This window comes from Polistes fuscatus, unplaced genomic scaffold, assembly GCF_010416935.1.
Source record: "Polistes fuscatus isolate 324 unplaced genomic scaffold, CU_Pfus_HIC Scaffold7, whole genome shotgun sequence".
Lineage (NCBI taxonomy): Eukaryota > Metazoa > Arthropoda > Insecta > Hymenoptera > Vespidae > Polistes > Polistes fuscatus.
This window is the reverse complement of record NW_025113151.1, coordinates 8,740,353-8,759,149: the sequence shown is the minus strand read 5'-3', so window position 1 is coordinate 8,759,149 and position 18,797 is coordinate 8,740,353. Positions and strand designations below refer to the sequence as shown.

The 18,797-nt window shown below is 35.3% G+C and overlaps 1 protein-coding gene and 1 non-coding gene across 2 annotated transcripts; one reads left to right on the top strand and one right to left on the bottom strand.

Annotated features, from left to right (window-relative positions):
• Window positions 1–522: 522 nt before the first annotated feature.
• Trnap-cgg lies at window positions 523–594 on the bottom strand. Its single transcript has one exon. It is a non-coding gene; the product is annotated as a tRNA-Pro (tRNA).
• A 5,478-nt stretch (window positions 595–6,072) lies between these two features.
• On the top strand, window positions 6,073–18,178 carry LOC122524158 (knirps-related protein-like). Its single transcript, XM_043646256.1, has 3 exons — window positions 6,073–6,158; window positions 13,939–14,016; window positions 16,837–18,178. Exons 1-3 carry the CDS (start codon window positions 6,090–6,092, stop codon window positions 18,091–18,093), a joined length of 1,404 nt encoding a protein of 467 aa, XP_043502191.1. The 5' UTR covers window positions 6,073–6,089; the 3' UTR covers window positions 18,094–18,178.
• The last annotated feature ends 619 nt before the right edge of the window (window positions 18,179–18,797 follow it).

Here is an 18,797-nt window from a genome sequence, read left to right as displayed (position 1 = left end):
TTTTTTTCTTTTTTATCGACGACCCTTCATTATAATATATTAATGATTAAGAACCGTAAGAGAAAATAGAACGAGATAAAATCACACGATTGCAGAGGTAAAATGAGGAATGTCATAAAAAAAAAGAAACAAAAAATCGTCTAATTAGGAATTTGATATTTTTTTTTTTTTTAGAGTCCACGTTATTTGTTTACGATAGCAAGTTGGAATTTGTTTTTGGTTATATTATATTATAAATAGTACACGCATGAGACAAATGTTGCACCCTTATCTCGAAAGTTTCGTTATTATGATTTTATTAGAAATAATTATGACGGTTATGTCGTTTACTTTGTTACCTACCCCTCCCCCCAACCCCCGAAAAAAAAATTACACGTCGCCAATGGACGTTTTATTCGCGACAATTTGACACTTAAAAACGTCATTTGGTCTCGCAACGTTAAAGAACTATATCGTAATGTCATGATTGAAACTAATGATCTCGTTATTGTTCAAAGAATAAAAAAAAAAATAGAATTTGTCGGGCTCGTCCGGGATTTGAACCCGGGACCTCTCGCACCCGAAGCGAGAATCATACCCCTAGACCAACGAGCCAAGTTATTTACGAAATTTCTATTAATCCACAGATTTTACAAACTTCAACGAGAAATAATCTCTATTTCTATCAATATAGATAGAAATATTTAGAACAAACTTCACAAAATCTACATATATATATAACTCGATATACTATAGCAACGATAGAAACTAAAGATATTTAGTTTTCTATTGCTCAATACTCATTTCAACGTTCGGGAATTCTAATTAGTAGCAGCAACTGACGTTTGATGATTCGTAGACTCCTCCCCCTTCCCTATCTTTAATGTTAAAATAGTTTAGTGCTATCTAAAGCTATTAGGATCACATTTGAAAAGTAAAAGGCATTAAAATTTGGATGATCTCATTTACTCAACATTATTATCATTATTTATATAATGAGTCAGAATATCAAAACGATTACCATACATGTCATCAATAATATCGTTCTAGTTCAAAAACGATTAGTTTGACAATTTCAAGTATTGAAAGATAACAACCAATCGTGGCAGGGAGGGACGAGGGTGGGGAAAAGTATCGTCAAGTTTAAGGATTTTTCAGGATATTCATTAACACTACTGATCATCGATAATATCGTGTTCGTTGAGAAAATATTCATTTGACAATTGAAACTGTTGAAGGATAACGATCAATAGGAGTACCTCGTCAGGTTTAAGGATTCTACAGGATCATCGTGGATGGTACTGGTGGCGACACCTAGCGGCTCGAGAACGATATTAACGATTTAAACATCGTCGCGTGCTAGAATACCCCAACCATCGATTTACTTTCATGCAATCTATCTTCCAGAGTCCCATCGTTATAAAAATGATTGGTATCGAGCGACGCATGGCCTACCAACAAAGTTGAAGAAAGGTCAGGATGGAACGGATCGCGAAATTACTTTTCATCGAAGCCGAACGTAATTACCGACGAAGGTAGAATATTTCCCCCCTCTCCTACCACCCCATCACCCTGCCGCCCCTCCCCCCTTGTTCTTTTTTCGTTGTTGTTGTTGCCTCTTGCTAAGTGTGCAAACCGAGTTTGAAATTTTCTTTCCTATTTCGTTTCTCTCGACCACCGTGTATATGTGTAGATGTGTAGATGTCAGTTTAAGTATACTACACGTTAAGAAAAGAGGTCCTCCTTTCGTGAGGTAAAACTTTTTAAAGGGTTAGAACAATCGCAACCACTTTGCTTTGAAATAGGATACAAGTACACTAATACAAAATATCAAATATTAAAATGTATAGAAATAAAGAGTTAGAAAAGAATGAGAGAACGAGAGAATGAGTGTTTATCTAAGAAGGACACGTTTGAACCTTACGGTTCTCTAATCTAATGACGGTGTCGTATCTCAGTGCTTAGATTTCGTTAAAGTTCTTGATGTCCCATTAATTGCTATGCTATATCATTATAACGATCCCAAAGTACAGATTCGTTTTATTATCCTTTTCTCGATAATCGAGTTGTATACCTTTATACGATATACGGAGTTGTACCTTTTTTTTTTCTTTTCCTTTCTTTATACCTTTTTATTTATTTTTATCTTTTTTTCTTTTTTCTTACCTGCTCGTATATACCCAAGTTCGTTCCCATTTCCACGTTGAATTTTCAATGAGAGAAACGAACGTTGAAGAAGATGTTTCTTCAGACATTTTTTTAACAGCTCACACTTTTTTACCGAACCAAAAGTAACGTAACATCGGCAAGGTTATTGTCTAAAAAACTTTGGGGAAAAAAGCTATAAAAGTGTTTTTTTTTATTTTCTTTCTTTTTTTATTTTTTTTTTTACACGAAAAGGACACGTCCCACTGATATCGACGTTTTTTACCGACTCGATCTTTTTAACTACGTAAAAATCGCTTTTTCGTTACTTTCCTTTTTGTTTCCCCCGAAATTCTATTCATTCTATGGCAATTGTATTTCTCAGGTAAAAAAGAATACGATGCTTCAAAAGGGTTCGATGGAATATTATTTCCTTAAACAAAACTCTTTTGATGTAATTCTTGGAGAAAACTTTGGATCATTTTTCTTATTTTTATCTTCATTGCTTCAACTCAGTGAAGTCAAAAAAGAATAATAGCTCGACTACTAATCATTCCAAACTGCACTTTCTACTTTGTCATCCTTTCTTATACTTCGGTTAAAACGAACGAACGAACGAAATGAAATGAAACGGAACAACGTTTATTTTATTTTAAACCAGCCCAAAAAAGGAATTACCGTTAATATTTTGTCGACAATCGAATTATTTTATGTGCGTTTTATTTTTCTTTCTTTCTTTCTTTCTTTCCAAATCGATTTATTTCAAGCTTATATCTTTCAAATTATCTCGTTAAGAAGACGACATTTTTTTAAAACTTGATTTATTTTAGACGATATTATGCACAAAAAGAAATAACCAAGGAATGATAATGAAGAAATTTGACTAAAATACATCGATATTTATCAATTTATTGTAAACCTATATCTTTTCAATTATCTCATTAAGAAAACGATCTTTGTTAATGCTTGATTTATTTTAAACGATATTTATTTTAAAAGCCAATCTCAATGATAATTAAGAAATTTCATTGAAATACATTGAAATTAACATCGGTTTCTTTCCCTCGCCTCTTTTCTTCCCCCCTTTCTTCTCCCCTTCATTATTTTTTTTTGATTTTCGACGAGAATAACAATATTCTCGAAAATATTATAGTCGTGTGGAGTACCTAGAAAAAAAAAATGTTCTATACGATAGTCGTCGATTATTATATTTTAATAGCAACATTTAGTTAATTATTGCTTTACCGCCTTGAGGCAAAATCACAATGAAACTCACTCGGGACGACGCGTTTCGTTGCTAATTATCCCGCCAAAGCCTAAGGACATTTTTTCTATCAGCTCATTTCTAAACTTCGGGATAGCAATTTCGTAGTAGCGAAATAATACTTGTCAAAAATTATACGCTAAAAAATATACATATTTAATATGTATGTCAATTGCATTAATATCATCATAAAAAACAGAGGTATAATAATTAAACGTAGAAAAAGATTTCTATAGTTTTTATCAAATTTACGATAATTTCTTAAATTATCCTCCCCCTCCCCTACCACTCCCCCACCACTCCTTTCCGATATTCCACTTCTGAGAAAACAAAAATGACGAAATATTTAGCATTTTACTTTTTTTTTTTTTAGTCTCTTTCGATAATTTTAAATCAATCGAAAAATAAACGCTCGTTATTAATTAGTTCGATAAAGCGATAATAACTAATGTATTATATATATATTTTCTATATTTATTTTTGTAAAAGAATTTTTCGAAAATTGTTATAGAAAATTGTTTTCCACTGACGGAATAAATTGGGATCATTTAAAATATATTATGTTACGATTAAGAGATAAGTGAACTGAAATCGATTTGTATTAAGTAAACGAAAAAGAACATTAGATTATCTTATCGAGAAGTAGCATCGATAACGGAATCGTTACGGTTCGAGAAAATTTCGGGAAACGAAAATGTAATAAAGAAGAAAGCAGAAAGAAGAAAGAAAAAGTAAGAACCCGATAGAGATAGTAGAGCCGGCCAGTGTAATTAGGTGTTTTCGTTTCAAAGAAACGTATGAGGTCGATGAAAGAATTCTACCACAAGCAAGAAAGTGACTTTTAAAGTACTGACCAACTCAACACGTTCTTTCGAAAGAATCTGTTGGCCTTATCGTTAAGCGTGTTTTTGTGTTGGAAATACGGTATTTGATATTCCAAACTATGAAACCAGTTCACAAAAGTTTATTAAGAGAGTGTTTTTCTTTTATCGAAAATCAAATCGATTCGAGTGAACGATAAATAGACGATAAGAAAAATAATAAGAATAAGAATAAGAAGAAACGAAGACGAAGAAACGCATCACGTTACATAAAAGGACCTTAGGCAAGTCATTCCGTAGCGTATGGAGGTCAAGCGTAATGCTTGCCAGCGTATGAGACTTTCCCACGTTCCGTCTACCAAAACGTACACCCATGAAATTATTCTCCAACTAAGTAAGTAGAAGCGAGAAACCAATTTCATCGAGAGGACATGATGTTACTTACGTTAGTTTGTATCCTAGGTAATACACTAATCACGTTTCGAACTTATCCTCGCGAACAATTTTATTACGAAAGATATCAATCGAGTGAAGAAAAATACGACACAACGATACAAAAAAAAAGAAATAAATATAAATATAAATAAATATATATGACATTTGTTCGAATTTTTGTTTGGAAGAAAATTAAATTTGAAAAAGAAAAGAAATTAGAAAAAACCAATATATTACGATAAACTAAAAATACATTATTGCGTAAAGATAAATATAATTTCGATAAAAGTATGACAATAATAATATTTGTCTTTAAAAAAAAAAGAATCAAATAATTTATATCTAATACTTATGTTCAAAAAAATAAGAATAGAGAGAAGAGAACCGAAGGTGAGAGAAAGAGAGTAGGGAGAGAAGTAGCGAAGCCCCTCCCTTCTACCCCCTCTCCTAACTAAAAGAGAGAATCCCTCCAGTGTGAAGTTACCCCCACCACTGCAACCGAGAGAGGTCCTGCAGCCCACCTGTGCCCGCCGAGCGGATGGACCCTGCACGCTTCTCCGACTCGGCACACAGTGTGTCCATAAGGCCCATTCGAGCTATACTTACGAGGAACGCGCGCGCTATCGTACGAGTAAGCGAGTAGTAAGCAAGTAAGCGAACGTACGTACGTACGTACGAACGAAAGAACGAACGAAAGAACGAACGAACGAAAGAACGAACAAACAAACGATTGAACGAAAGAGTGGGACTGAAGGAAATCATTGGAGGTGGGGGTCGATTCAAGAATCGACGTGGACACCCTTGCCATCCAAAGTCATTCACCCAACGGTCATCGTCGGATCAAGTACCATCTATCCACTGCTTTTCTCATTGTTATCGTTTATCCATCATGTGTGTTTATTTCTTAATAGTCCGTTGTTAATATCCACAGTTTTACACATTTTAACTCGAAATAACTTTTTTCCGATTCGTTCCTTTTTCATTTTCATTCTTTTTTTTTCCTATTTTCTTTTTTTTTCTACATACTTTCTATACGACGGATTACAAACAAACAAACAAGGTTGGTGTTACGAATCGTCGAGTGCTACCGATCAGTTGATAACAGTGAATTTATTTTATTGGATACACAAGGACGATAAAGTTTTCAGACGGTGCGATTGAAAATTTCTGTTCTTTTTTTTCGTTCTCTCTCACTCGTTTATGGTTATTTTTTTTTTTTTCTAAGTGACTCGATTACTCAACTTATCGTTACAGTTCGAATCTGTGCTAATTTTTCTCTCACCCATCATCTCTGATAGATTCTTATAAAAGTGAGATTGAAGAAGATATATATACAGTGCAAAAAGATACGAAGAAGGAAGAAGGGAGAGAGGAGAGGATAAGAAAAGAGAGAAGAAGAAGGACTATGGAATATCATCCTTTATGAAGAAGAGTTACAAACTCGAATGAAACAAGGACGCAAACTGAATGTCATCAACATCGATGAGCTATTAATCATCGCAAGGCTCTTCAAGGTACGTGTCGAATGAGGAAATTTTCTAGTTCGTATTAGCAAAAGAAAAAGAGAGAAAGATATACATATACATATAGGTGAAACGTTAAGAATTCGTAATTTCGTGCACATCGCCACGGTATAATCTCGTGTTTAACTTCGCGAACGACATTGTATAACACAACAAGCGTGCCCTGACATTTAATTAATCTACGCGGAGGCGGAGAATGCGTTTCTTTTGATCGAATGAAAAAAAGAAAATAGCGGCGGGCGGGAGGCGGGTGACGGGGTTGAGGCAAGGGGGAAAAAAATGAAAAAAAAAAAATAAAAAAGAAAAATAAGAAGAAACGTATAAAGAATGGTGACGCGTATTGTAATGCGGCATGCCAGCGAGCATAGTTGTTGGTTGGTCGGTTAATTTGTTGGTTGATTGTAATGGTGCAAAACCTAGAATGCAACTCCTACGATCGAGATCGAAAGGGGATGGGATGGAAGGGAAAAAGAGAGAAAAAAGAAGCTGACGTTTCGCACGTAGTTTCGTAATTCTTCGTATAAGTGCTTCGAGGTGCTGCTTGCACGTCGTTGACGTGCCAAACGACTACTACGACAATGACGAAGACGAAGACGAAGACGACGTCTTTGTCTCCGTTATTTTTCATCTTCATCTTCTTAGATCGTGACACTATACCGGGGGAAAAGTCGTCACGGTTCGACAGGATCTCAAACGTTATTACGTTCTCGAAGTAACGAGCCCGATAAGAGACCTTTAAGTCATTCTATCTATCTATCTATCTATCTATCTATCTATCTATCTTATTTCTATATCTATCTCTATCTGTTCGTTAGTCAGATAGTTCAACTCACCGCGATCGCAGCAATTAGTTAATTCGCTAGACATCGAGTAGATTCGTATCTATCGATGATCTTAATGATATCGAAAGCGTATGATATTCTCACCGTTCTGATTGTGAATAGAAGCGAGAGCTTATTACGACGGGAAACGGACGATGAGAACATTTATATTCTACGCTTCTCTATCCCTTTTTTCCCCCATCTCTCTCTCTCTCTCTCTCTTTTTCTTTAATAACACATTCTTCATTTATGGTATTAAAATATACGAACGAAGTTCGAAGATTCCTTCGGAAATAAAAATCGTAATTCTAACAACGCTTTCTCGATTCTCTATTAAATTCTTACCTTTTCAAATGGAAGTACTTGAAATTAGTAATAAAATGAATAATATCAAGTTTCGTATATTAAATTCTATAGAACGTTATAAATAATAATTATTGTTACGATAATTATATTTGAATAATCGTACGAATATCTTGCACGTGTTGCAGATAGTACAATCGAATGGTTGGAAAATTCGTAATTATGGTAACGGAAGTAGCGATTAATTTAATCATATAATTCGAGTGTATCGAATATAAATCATAAAATACATTAACATCGAAATAAATGTTTTGATGTTATTTTTCATTGTAATGTAACAATAATTGTTACATAGGATATACACGTAATAAATAGATTTTTCCTTGACGATTCTAGTCGAGCATATCGGATCATCGTAGAATACGGTTAAGATAAGGTAGAATTAATAATACGATTCGACGAGGCGGCAAGTAGAAATACATATGTCGGTAGTAGTGCATCGTTTGCGGTGCCGAAGGCCGCTCGCGGGACCACGCGTTGCGGAACGTTACGTTCCTTCTTCTTCGCTTCTTTCATTTTACGAAAGACCGGAAGTTGCTCTCCGCGAACTGGATCGCGCACCGTTTTAAGAAGATGAGATATTATGATATCATATTATGTATTACGAGAATCCTGAGTTAGTAATTATCATTAATTCGAACATTGTATTTAACACGATAGATAAATCCTGTTTAACATTTTATCATTCGTCTGATATAATAACGATCGATGAATTCCTTTTTTTTTCACAAACACGTGAACGATTTCTTGTTTTCTAATACAAATAGAAAAATAAATGTGTCTGTGTGTGTGTGTGTATGTGAGAAATTAGAATAAATTTATCGTTAGAATCGTGTTAAAAAGAGTAAACATATTAGCATTATGTTTACGTTAGCCGTCGGCAACCATTGTATGCACTGCAACTGCACTTTTCTTCTTTACTATTACAAGAGAAAAAAAAAAGTGTCCCTGATAAGTCAAAGTTCTCCTTGACGAGGCCAACGTGTTTTAGTGCAAGTTAACAGAAAAAAAAAAATAAAAAATAATAAAAAACGTAGAATAAAATAAAAAAGTAGAAAGAAAATCTACGACCCGATACAATGGTCGGTCGAGGGTAGCAAAAAAGAAATCAGGTAAAAAATAACTTATCTTCGTTTTTTTTATTGTGTGTATCATAGTCGTTTAATGGAAGAAAGAAAGCCGCGGGGGGGGGGGGAGAGGAGGGGGAGACCGGAAGATAGACTTTTTTAAGGAAGATAGACTTTTTTAAGGCCAGAAAACAAAAAACTGTCGACTTTTTTACGGGCACGAGAGATGCACTTTCCCCGATTCGGGAAACGTTTTGTCTTCTTTCTTTCAACAGTTTTTTACGGCTTTCTTACCCATTCCGTATCGAAACGAACTACTAAAAAACATCGGACTAAAAAACTCGGACGAAACGTTTCTTTATATTTTTCCTTTCTTTCCATTCTTTCTTCCTTTCTTTCTTTCATTGTTTGTTTGTTTTTTTGTTCTCAACACTCTCACACCGTGCAGTTAAAAAAAGAACTTTCCGTATAAAAAAGTCTAAGGTAACGACGCGTTATTTCACGAATCGATGGTAGTATTTCTTCTCGTTTTGTTTTTTAACCGACATATATCTAGGAATCGTAAGAAGAAAAAAAAAAAGGTTGTTCCGTAATATTTAACGAATACCCTTGACTTAAAAAATAGTTCCGACCATGCGGAGTTGTTCTTCTTTCTTTTTTACTGACCTTTCTCCAAACGTTTTGAGAAATGGTTTTCATAGATTTTTTGTGTTTTTTAATAGATCTATCCAGTAAAAAAGTTTTTTCCGAGAAGAATAGAAGAATCGATGGTGAAAGATTGACTCGTAAACACATCTTGAACGACGAAAATATTTACTTTCGGGGGTGGGAACATCTTGTTTGTGTACTTTCTCCCTCTTTCTATTTATCCCCTCTTTCTCTCTCTTCCCCCCACCCTTTTCTTTCTTCTTTTTTACAACCTTTGACCACCGTGATTAAAGCGAGAGTCACTCACTCACTCACTCACTCACTCACTCGCATCGCATCGCATCTTCTTCAACACGAATACTTCGAAGTTTATTTTAAGATACGACACGACGAGCAAGGAATCTTTCATCCGGATCGCGTTGTGCAATACACTCATCAACTTAGAATCCTAGACGAGTGACTATGTGACCACTACGACAACGATTATTGACTATGACTATAACTATTACTACTACTACTACTACTACGATAATAATTATAATAGTCTCGCGGATGTCGTTAAGATCGCGGAAAAGAATTGCTACGATTATTTTGGGATCCTATCATCGTTAACATAAAATCAATCCAATCCTTTGAATCTTTCTTACGATTATCGTGAATAATGAAGTGAAGATAAAATAAGAATAAGAATAAGAAGAAGAAGGCTTAGAGGGACGTTGAACCTGAGAGAGAATCTTAGCCGTTGCGAGATCGTCAATCAACGCGATTCTTTCCGTCGACGTGAAGAAACATAAAAAGACCGAGAGAGAGAGAGAGAGAACTGAATAGAAAGAAAGGGAAAAGAAGCGAGGGTGTTGGGGGCTGTTTTATCGAGAAGGTCAACGCGAGAAAGGAAAACGAGAAAGGTATATCATCCTTCGATATGATTCCCTTTGGAACGTTGGAAAATAAGTTTTGCTTTGATCGTTAACATCCTAGTTAGACTGATCGAGAGAATGAGAATGAGAAAAATGGGGAAAGAGGGAGAGAGAGAGAGAGAGAGATAGATGACTATAATAAGACAGCCAGAAGTCGCTACGATTCTCACGGCTCTCTTTCTCTTAAGCAAAAGATCGCGCAATGGCTAACGTCGATGATGATGATCCCTTCCTTCGATGATCTTGACGATGATCATCATCATCATCATGATCATCATGATCATCATCATCATCATCGTCGGTGTCGGGCACCGGTCGAGAACGGATCGCGACGACGATAATCGAGAACGCTTATTATACCGTGAGTTTGCGCGTGTTTTAACGAAGGCCGAAGACCAAGCGAATCGATCCTTCGACGATTTCAAACGCTTTGACGTACTTTCGAATTATCGTAATAATAAGAAGAACGTTTGATAGTTTTGATACAACTAAGTAAGATTAACAATAATCCGAAAGAGTGAAAACCTTTCTGTCGTTCTTTTTCTTTTTTTCGTTTGCTTGTTATTATTATTATCAATATTGTTGTTGATATTGTTGATAAGGTTTGATATATATATATGTATAAATATTTATCTTTATGGTAATTAGAATGAAATACGTATAAAATGATATTTATATTTTTGTTATCGTCAATAATCTTATTAGTGACCTTTATCTAGCTTTTTCGAGCTTTCTTTCTATTATTCTCTACCCTAATTTATTATCTAGTTGTTGATTTTGTAAATAGTCTTTTGTGTTTGATTTATCTCGGATATACGTAAAAAGAAAAATTTTAATTAAACCTTATATTCTCATCTCATTATTTCAGTGAGTTTCTTCGTAGATTTTTTTGTCGATACTCGGGGTTCGGTTTTATAATTAGATTGACGAAATATTATTAATATATTTTCAATATATTTTATAATTTCTTTTCAACAATCTAATACTATTGTTATTCGTACGATTTTGTTTCTTTTTTTCTTTCCTTTACTATAGATCGGAATTTTATTTAGAATAATATTTGAAATAAAAAAGAAAAAAAAAAGGAAAATATATTTCTAGCGTGTATAATCGAAAGTAAAACAAAGTTAAAGTGAAACAGATCGAAATCTGAGGAATCGAGAGGAATGATTTGAAACGAATCGAACCACAACGATTACCACATCGCGATCGGTTTTTCATGGTGAACTCGAAAACGTTCACGGCCCGTGACAGTGTTCCGTTACGAAAATCTCAATAAATGAAAAGGGTGAGAGGGAAGGAAAGCAAGCAAGAAAAAAAGAAAGAAAGAAAGAAAGAATGAGATAGATAGATAGAAAGGAGAAGACAAGAAGAAGAAAACTGAGAAACATATATTTGCTTACAGATATTTATATACAACATACTTACTACCTATCTAAAGGAATGATCGATCGATGGATCGATAGATCGATAAATTTATCTGCGATGATTTCGAAGTATCCTGGTATTCCGAAGTAAGATAGTAATATGGCAACGATATGAAAGTCGTTTGTGTTACGATGAGGAAGAATCCACTTCATGGGGTTTTTAAACTTGGTCTCTCTTTTAAAATAGAAAAAAAAAAAAATATCAAAAATAATCGAAGACGGAATTAAAAGTGTACGCGTAGGCACGCAGTTTGTACTTCAGCAACTTCGTTCAGCTTAACACTAAGACACACACACATACACACACACACGTACGTACCATAGTTCGAACGAGAAGTGTCAACGACTGTAGGGTGTAGGTCAGGAGAGAGAGACTCCGTTGATCAAACATTCGATGTCTCTTCCATTAGCTAAGATTTACTTTCCCATTTAGCGACAGTCCGTCATGTATGAAAGTCGTCGAAAGAGCAACCTAAACGAAAAGAACCTAACGTACTAGCCAACGCACGTAAATACCCATACACGCATACACATTCATACAGAAAATAGAGGATAGGAGGATAGGATTATTATACGTGTTGCGTACCTATATCTATATTTCTACCTACGTACTCGCCAACTTACTTCCTTACATATACCTTTAACACGAGATACGTATTACTTCGGGACAACGTGTATGTGGGTCATTCACCATTGTCCCATATTTCTTAACAATCTAAACTTTTGACATTCGCCCGACGATGGTGGAACTCCAACGACGAGTGTTGGAGATCAAAGGAACGAGTTTACAATAGGAGATAGTTATAATAGGAATGGTTTTTATTTTTTTCTATTTTATTTTATTTTTATTTTTATTTTTTGTTTGTTGAATATAAAGAATATTCGTAGAATATAAGGAAAATCGAGTGTCTCGAAAGAAAATATGTTGAAAAATGATTCGAAGCAAACTAAATAAAAAAAATAACAAAAGTGAAGTGTGTGACATGTTATGAGTTTTATTAATAATATGTTGAAAGATTGTTAAATTAATCAGGGAAAAAAACAACATAGACAAAAAATGGGTCCAACGTTATCTGGAAAAATCGAGAACGTTGTTTAGAAATTTCTAATAAATCCTAAATCAAGGTAAAATCGTCCAGGTGTGAAAAAAGGATTGGCCATTCCCTATTCTGTAGTTTTCTGGACGAATAACCAAAGAAGGCGAAAGAGAAGTCGGCGAACGAAGAGGTAGAGAATAAAAAAAGGAAGGAAAAATAGAAGAAAAAAAAAAAAACTCCCCGTGCATAAGAGTTTTCCGCTCGTTGAACGTAACACGCGCCTGTTTGCCACGATTCAGCGATTCGCGCGCGCACACGCCAAGCGCTAAAAGTCCGACAATTGTGCAATCACGATTCTTCTCATTTCCTAATCAGCGTATATCTACTCGTTTAGTAATTTCTTACGATATTAAATTTGCCTATTCTAATATCTATCAGAACAATATTCGTCCAATTCGCGAGAATATCTTTCCAATGAAATTTTCATTTACGAAGTAGCAACAATTTTTATTAAACCACGAAATAATGTTCCACCGAAGATTATATATTCATCGATTCTCATAAATTTCTTTCCTCTAAAGTATTACAAATATGTTAGAAAGAAAGAAAAAAAGGATCAATTCATTCCTAACATAAGTGAAATTAATTGCGAGGAAAAAACATTTACTTGTTTTTCTTCGCTAATAAAAATATTCTACGAAAAATTATTCGATCAATATAATTGAAGATTCATTTCAATAAAACTGTCGTCAAATATTACGTGTATTAGATCACATTAGATTATTGACGTATACCATGAATATTAAATAGCGTAACCTTTTATTTCTCAATCGTATGCGATCGGTGTCCATTCGGTTTGTATACGTAACCGATGCAAAATTCTTCTTTACGATATTAGAAAAATAATCATTTTTTTCTACAAGCGTGTATTTTCGATTGGAATTAATTAAATAAAACTAAACAAATATTTAACTAATATTATCATCATAAAATGAATTTCAATGATATGTTACGTTTAATAAAATCGTATTAACGTATCGACAAATAAAAAAGAAAATGAATATCAACCTTGAACGATTATTATTAATGAAAAATAAAATAACGAAAAAAAAAAAAAGGAAAAGAAAAATATTAGAAAGTCTTAGAACGATATACATACATATATATATATCGTAGCTTAGTATACTCGAAGGATTTAAACTCGAAAGGAATCACGCTCTTCCGAGCGGCGTTGTTTGAATAAAGTGAAAAAATAAACACTTAGTTTCTACAAATAAGTCGCATAAAAGCATCCGTCCACTCTTTCATAATTTCCAATGTTTGTACATACATTTATATTCAATCGTGCACGCGCGCCCATAATATATCTATCCTATGTATACTTACGTATATATATATATATACATAAATATGTATGAATGTGTGTACGAACTCGGATCGTGAACTCAAACGAAATGGCAAACGATAAAAGTTCTTCTTCTTTTGTTACAGATGAATCAGCAATGCAAGGTGTGCGGTGAACCCGCGGCTGGTTTCCACTTTGGCGCGTTCACCTGCGAGGGCTGCAAGGTGAGTTTCTTCTCACGAGATTAAGAAAAAAAATAATATATATATATAATGATAATAACAATAATAAGAACAAAAAAAAATATATTGTATATACACGAGAGAGTAAAAGATAGAAACATAGAAAAAAGAGAAAAAAAAACAAGAAATGAGATTAGCTCGTACAAATTCGCGCACGGAGTTTTCCTCGCTCGTTCCTAATTCCTCCCACCCATCCATCCATCCATCAACTATTCTAAACCAGCAGAACACTATTCGCAAACTACGATGTCGTCGTCGTCGTCGTCGTTCTTTCCCGTGATTTCGTAAAACGCCAGCACGACTATCGCTTTCACGACCCGTTCCGTGGCCGAGGTTAAAACGTTTGGCCAAGCATGCGTGTCAACCGCGGGGCCACCTGTCGATCGATTAGAACTGATTAGAAACCTTTTCATACATGATCCCCAAACCTCGTTTTCTCCTTTTCTTTTCATTTTCTCCAATTATTTAAAATAACACTTCTCTCTCTCTCTCTCTGTGTTTTTTTTTCTCTTCGATAGAAAAGATTATTCCTAATTTCATTAATTTATCTAATTCTATTTCATTTTTTGTTCATTAACGTTTCGTAAAATTCAACGATTTTTATTCGATATAACCCCCCCCCTCGTGTTCCCTCCTTCCCCCACCACCAAGTCAACCCGTTCGACTGAATAATTGATACATTTTCTTTTTGTTGATTTTTATTTATTTATCAATTATTCTTACTTTACGTTTAAATCGCAATGAATTAATTTCGTTAGGAAAAATACAAATCATCGGTCTGCTGCTTGGCTCGGTAATCTTTCTTTGCTAATCTCTAAAAGCAGGGCACGGATCGCGAGTTCTAACTCGAGCGTAAAGCGCAGTGGAAAGAGAAAGACAGGGAATATAAATGAGCGAATGAGTGAGTGAGTGAGTGAGTGAGAGAGAGAGAGAGAGAGAGAGAGAGAGAGATTGTGAGAGTCGGATGGGAGGAGAGGAGTGGAGAGGGGTAGAGGAGAAGGGAGAGAACTGACATGCTACGGTGGGCCTGAAAACGAAAATAACGAAACGAAACAATGTCGAGCTGACGTAACCGTGAACTAGGGCGGAAACAATTGTGGCGGACAAGTGCGAAGCGCCGGAAGCATCGCCTCGAGAGTCGAACGAAATCGAGAAACGGGGCCGATGAGGCCCCGTGGGTGGGGGAGGGGGGTGGGAGAGGCGGTTACACGTGCTCTCGAATCTCCCAGGGACGCGCGCGGTTATTTCATCAATACGTTTTATTATGTTTTATTTTTTTATTTCATTTTATTTCTCAGTGCTCCAGTTAATTTTTTATTTTCGAAATATCTCGTCCAACGTTAGAACCGAGTAACTGAATCATCATTCGTATTATTGTTGTAATTGATTTTATTAAAAAATGAAACGCACGATATATTTTTTGATTAGAGATATATTAGGGGGGACTGGAAAGTAATGTGATGTTTTTTTTTACAGAAAAGATATTACTTTTCAGTCCCCCCCTCCCTAATATTTTATAATGTTAATATTTTATGCAGATTATTATCAAAACGAGTATTAGTAGTAGTAGTAGTAGTAGTAGTAGTAGGAATCGATGACTTTTATTATTTATCTAATTTTTTGTTTTTCTAAATAAATACTTTAAAAAACGTTTAGCAAAGTTTTACTTTGAAAATGTAGAAAATCGAGTATCGTAATAATTGATGAATTCAATCTAACGCGTATTAATCTAAACGGATTAATCTTAAGTATATCTATATATATATTATATAAGTAAAAAAAGAAAGAAAAAGAAAAAAAAATCGTTATCATTGTATCAAGTAAGTCGCAACTTCAAAGGAGGACCCGTTTGCATAATCCAACGTGCAGAGTCTAGCGAGGTTGATGGAAGAGAGGACGTAATAACGGTAGCATTTTCTCGATTGTGTCATCGCTCCTGAAATGTCGTGCTTACACCCCTCTTCTAAGCCCTTCTAAGCATTTACACGAACATATATTATACATTACTACACTACTACTACTACTACTACTAAAATAGAGAGATAAAGATAGAGAAATGACGTTTAGTTACACTGACATACATACTATACGTTACTACCAACTACTACTACTACTACTATTACTACTACTTTTAAAAAAAAAGATAGAGATAGAAGAATAACGTTTATTTACACTAACATACATACTATACGTTCACTACTACTACTACATACTAGTACTGCAACAACTAGGAACTATTAATGCTACTACTACCACTACTATTGCTATTACTATTACTATTACTACTACTAAAAAAAGAGATAGAGATAGTGAAACGACAAGTAAGTTGAGAGGACAAGTGGAACGCGAAGCCAACCCGCTGCGTCGTCGTGGGTCTCGGCGAAGCGCGCATTGGGATCACTGGGCCGCAGGAAGAGCTCGTTTTCAGGACAAACGAACCAGAAACAATTAATAACATACCGTGTCTATGTACCTATATGTATATATGTATATTTATATATATATGTGTATACAGAAAAAGCGAAAGTGAACAACGTTGCCTTTTTTATTTTTCTGAACATCGACACGATCTTTCCGACAAATCGTTTTGACACTAACAACCAAAATTATCAATCGTTATTATTAAATCCACTGTCATAATTATTTGGAGACGGAGGGGAGGGGGTGAGTACAATATAAGTTCTATTCGATAAATAATGAAATAAATAAAATAAAAAGAACGATAATGAGTCACTTTCCATATAAACGGGATAATCATTTTATTAACAATATTCATCTTGTATATTTTATTTCTGTTCGCAGTCGTTCTTCGGAAGATCGTACAACAACTTGAATAGTATCTCCGAATGCAAGAACGGTGGAGAATGCGTGATAAACAAGAAGAACCGTACCGCTTGCAAGGCCTGCCGTTTGAGAAAGTGCTTATTGGTTGGAATGTCCAAATCCAGTTCTCGTTATGGACGCAGATCAAATTGGTTTAAGATTCATTGTCTTCTGCAAGAACAACAACAACAGCAACAACAACAGCAACAACAACAGAGACAACAACAGCAGCAACAACAGCCGCAACAGCAGCAGCAAGCGCAACAACAACTTCATTATCCTCAGAATTTGCCGGTTAATCCTCAACTTTCTCAACAACAACGAAAAGCAATAAGTCCACCGGTCGGTCTGCATCCTAGCCAAAGAAAGGAGGATTCTCTACTACTTGGCTTAGACGATTATAAGAATTCAACATCTCCTAGCATAAGTTCTCCGGAGTCGCACAATAGCGACAGTTCAGTTGAAATATCTGAAAGAAGGGCTTCTTATGCGGGACACCCGGGCTTCCGACCGCTGCATCCTCATTTGTCACATTCCGTTGCCGAACTTTCAGCTTTGGGAAAAGAAATGATGAGCTTACCGTTTGGTTTCCATCTCAGTGGAATGTCCTTAATCCAGCCAGCCTTTTTGCCGCCGCCAGGTCTCACAATGTTTCCACCATATCACCTTTACGGCACGCAGCATGGTGCTTCGCATCCCTTGATGCAAACCTGTCCCTCGCCAAATGTTCAAAGCAATTCACCAATACTCGATGAAATTTCTTCGACGATACCGCCGGAACCCCCAACGACTACGACTACAACAGTGACCGTAGCTTCTACGACGATTAGCACCGAAACAATAACCACCAGTACCGATTACAAACATTCATTTGCCAATAATAACAACAATAGGGACGTTCACAATCAAAACGTTCGGCCGACGAAAGACAACAATTCATCTACCGAAAATTACAGCAAAAGATTTTACTTGGATACGGTATTAAAGAGACAACGTTCGACGCGAGACAGTCCTTCACCTAGATCGATTAAATCCCAATCCGATCGAGAATCGTCAACCTCCTCTCCCGAAGTGGACATTGATTATGATTCACAAGACATTCCTATAGATTTATCAATGAAATCCAGTCTCGATTCTACCGAAGAAGACGAGATAAATGCTAAAGAAGAAAGTGACAGTTATGGGCCACCATTGAAGAAAAAACCTGCTCCTATAGATCTCACCACGAGATCTTAAATCGAAAACTTTGTCACGAGATAATTAATAATTCCTCGATGACTCGTCAAAACACTTTTTCTTCGAGGAATGTCAAGGAAACAAACTGAATACTTTTCCAATCTATCACAATAGTGTTTGCGAACAATTTATTTGTCATTTTTCATTCATTCACTAACTCTTTTCTTTCTCCCTCTCTCTCTCTCTCTCTCTCTTCATTTTTCTTTCTTTCTTTCTTTTACCCTTCCGCTTTCCCTATTTCTATTCTTTCTAGTCTACCGAAAATCTTTTCTATACCGTGAGAAAGGTCATATAGTTCTATTCTACTATAATCTGCCGGTATGTGTGAAATAATACCCGCTTAGAGCTAAGCATAAGCAAAACGGTGAAATCGAAAATTGCTGTCGGCACTCAATGGACTTTGACAAGATACTTATTCCACGGACCCCTGTGTTATACTTAATTGTATTCGCGTTTCTATTTGAATTACTCAATGGATTCTATCTGTTACCTGCAGAAATAAACAAAGAGAAAGAAAGAAATAAAAAGAAAGGATAGAAGGAGAGAGAGAGAGAGAGAGAGAGATCAAAAACGAGAAATAATATAAACGAAAGAAAAACTGAAAGATTTCTAACACGAGATCCACCAATTGCATTCTAATACCAATATTATTATATACTACCAAACGTTTTATCTAAACATCACGCATAATAGATTTGACAAGA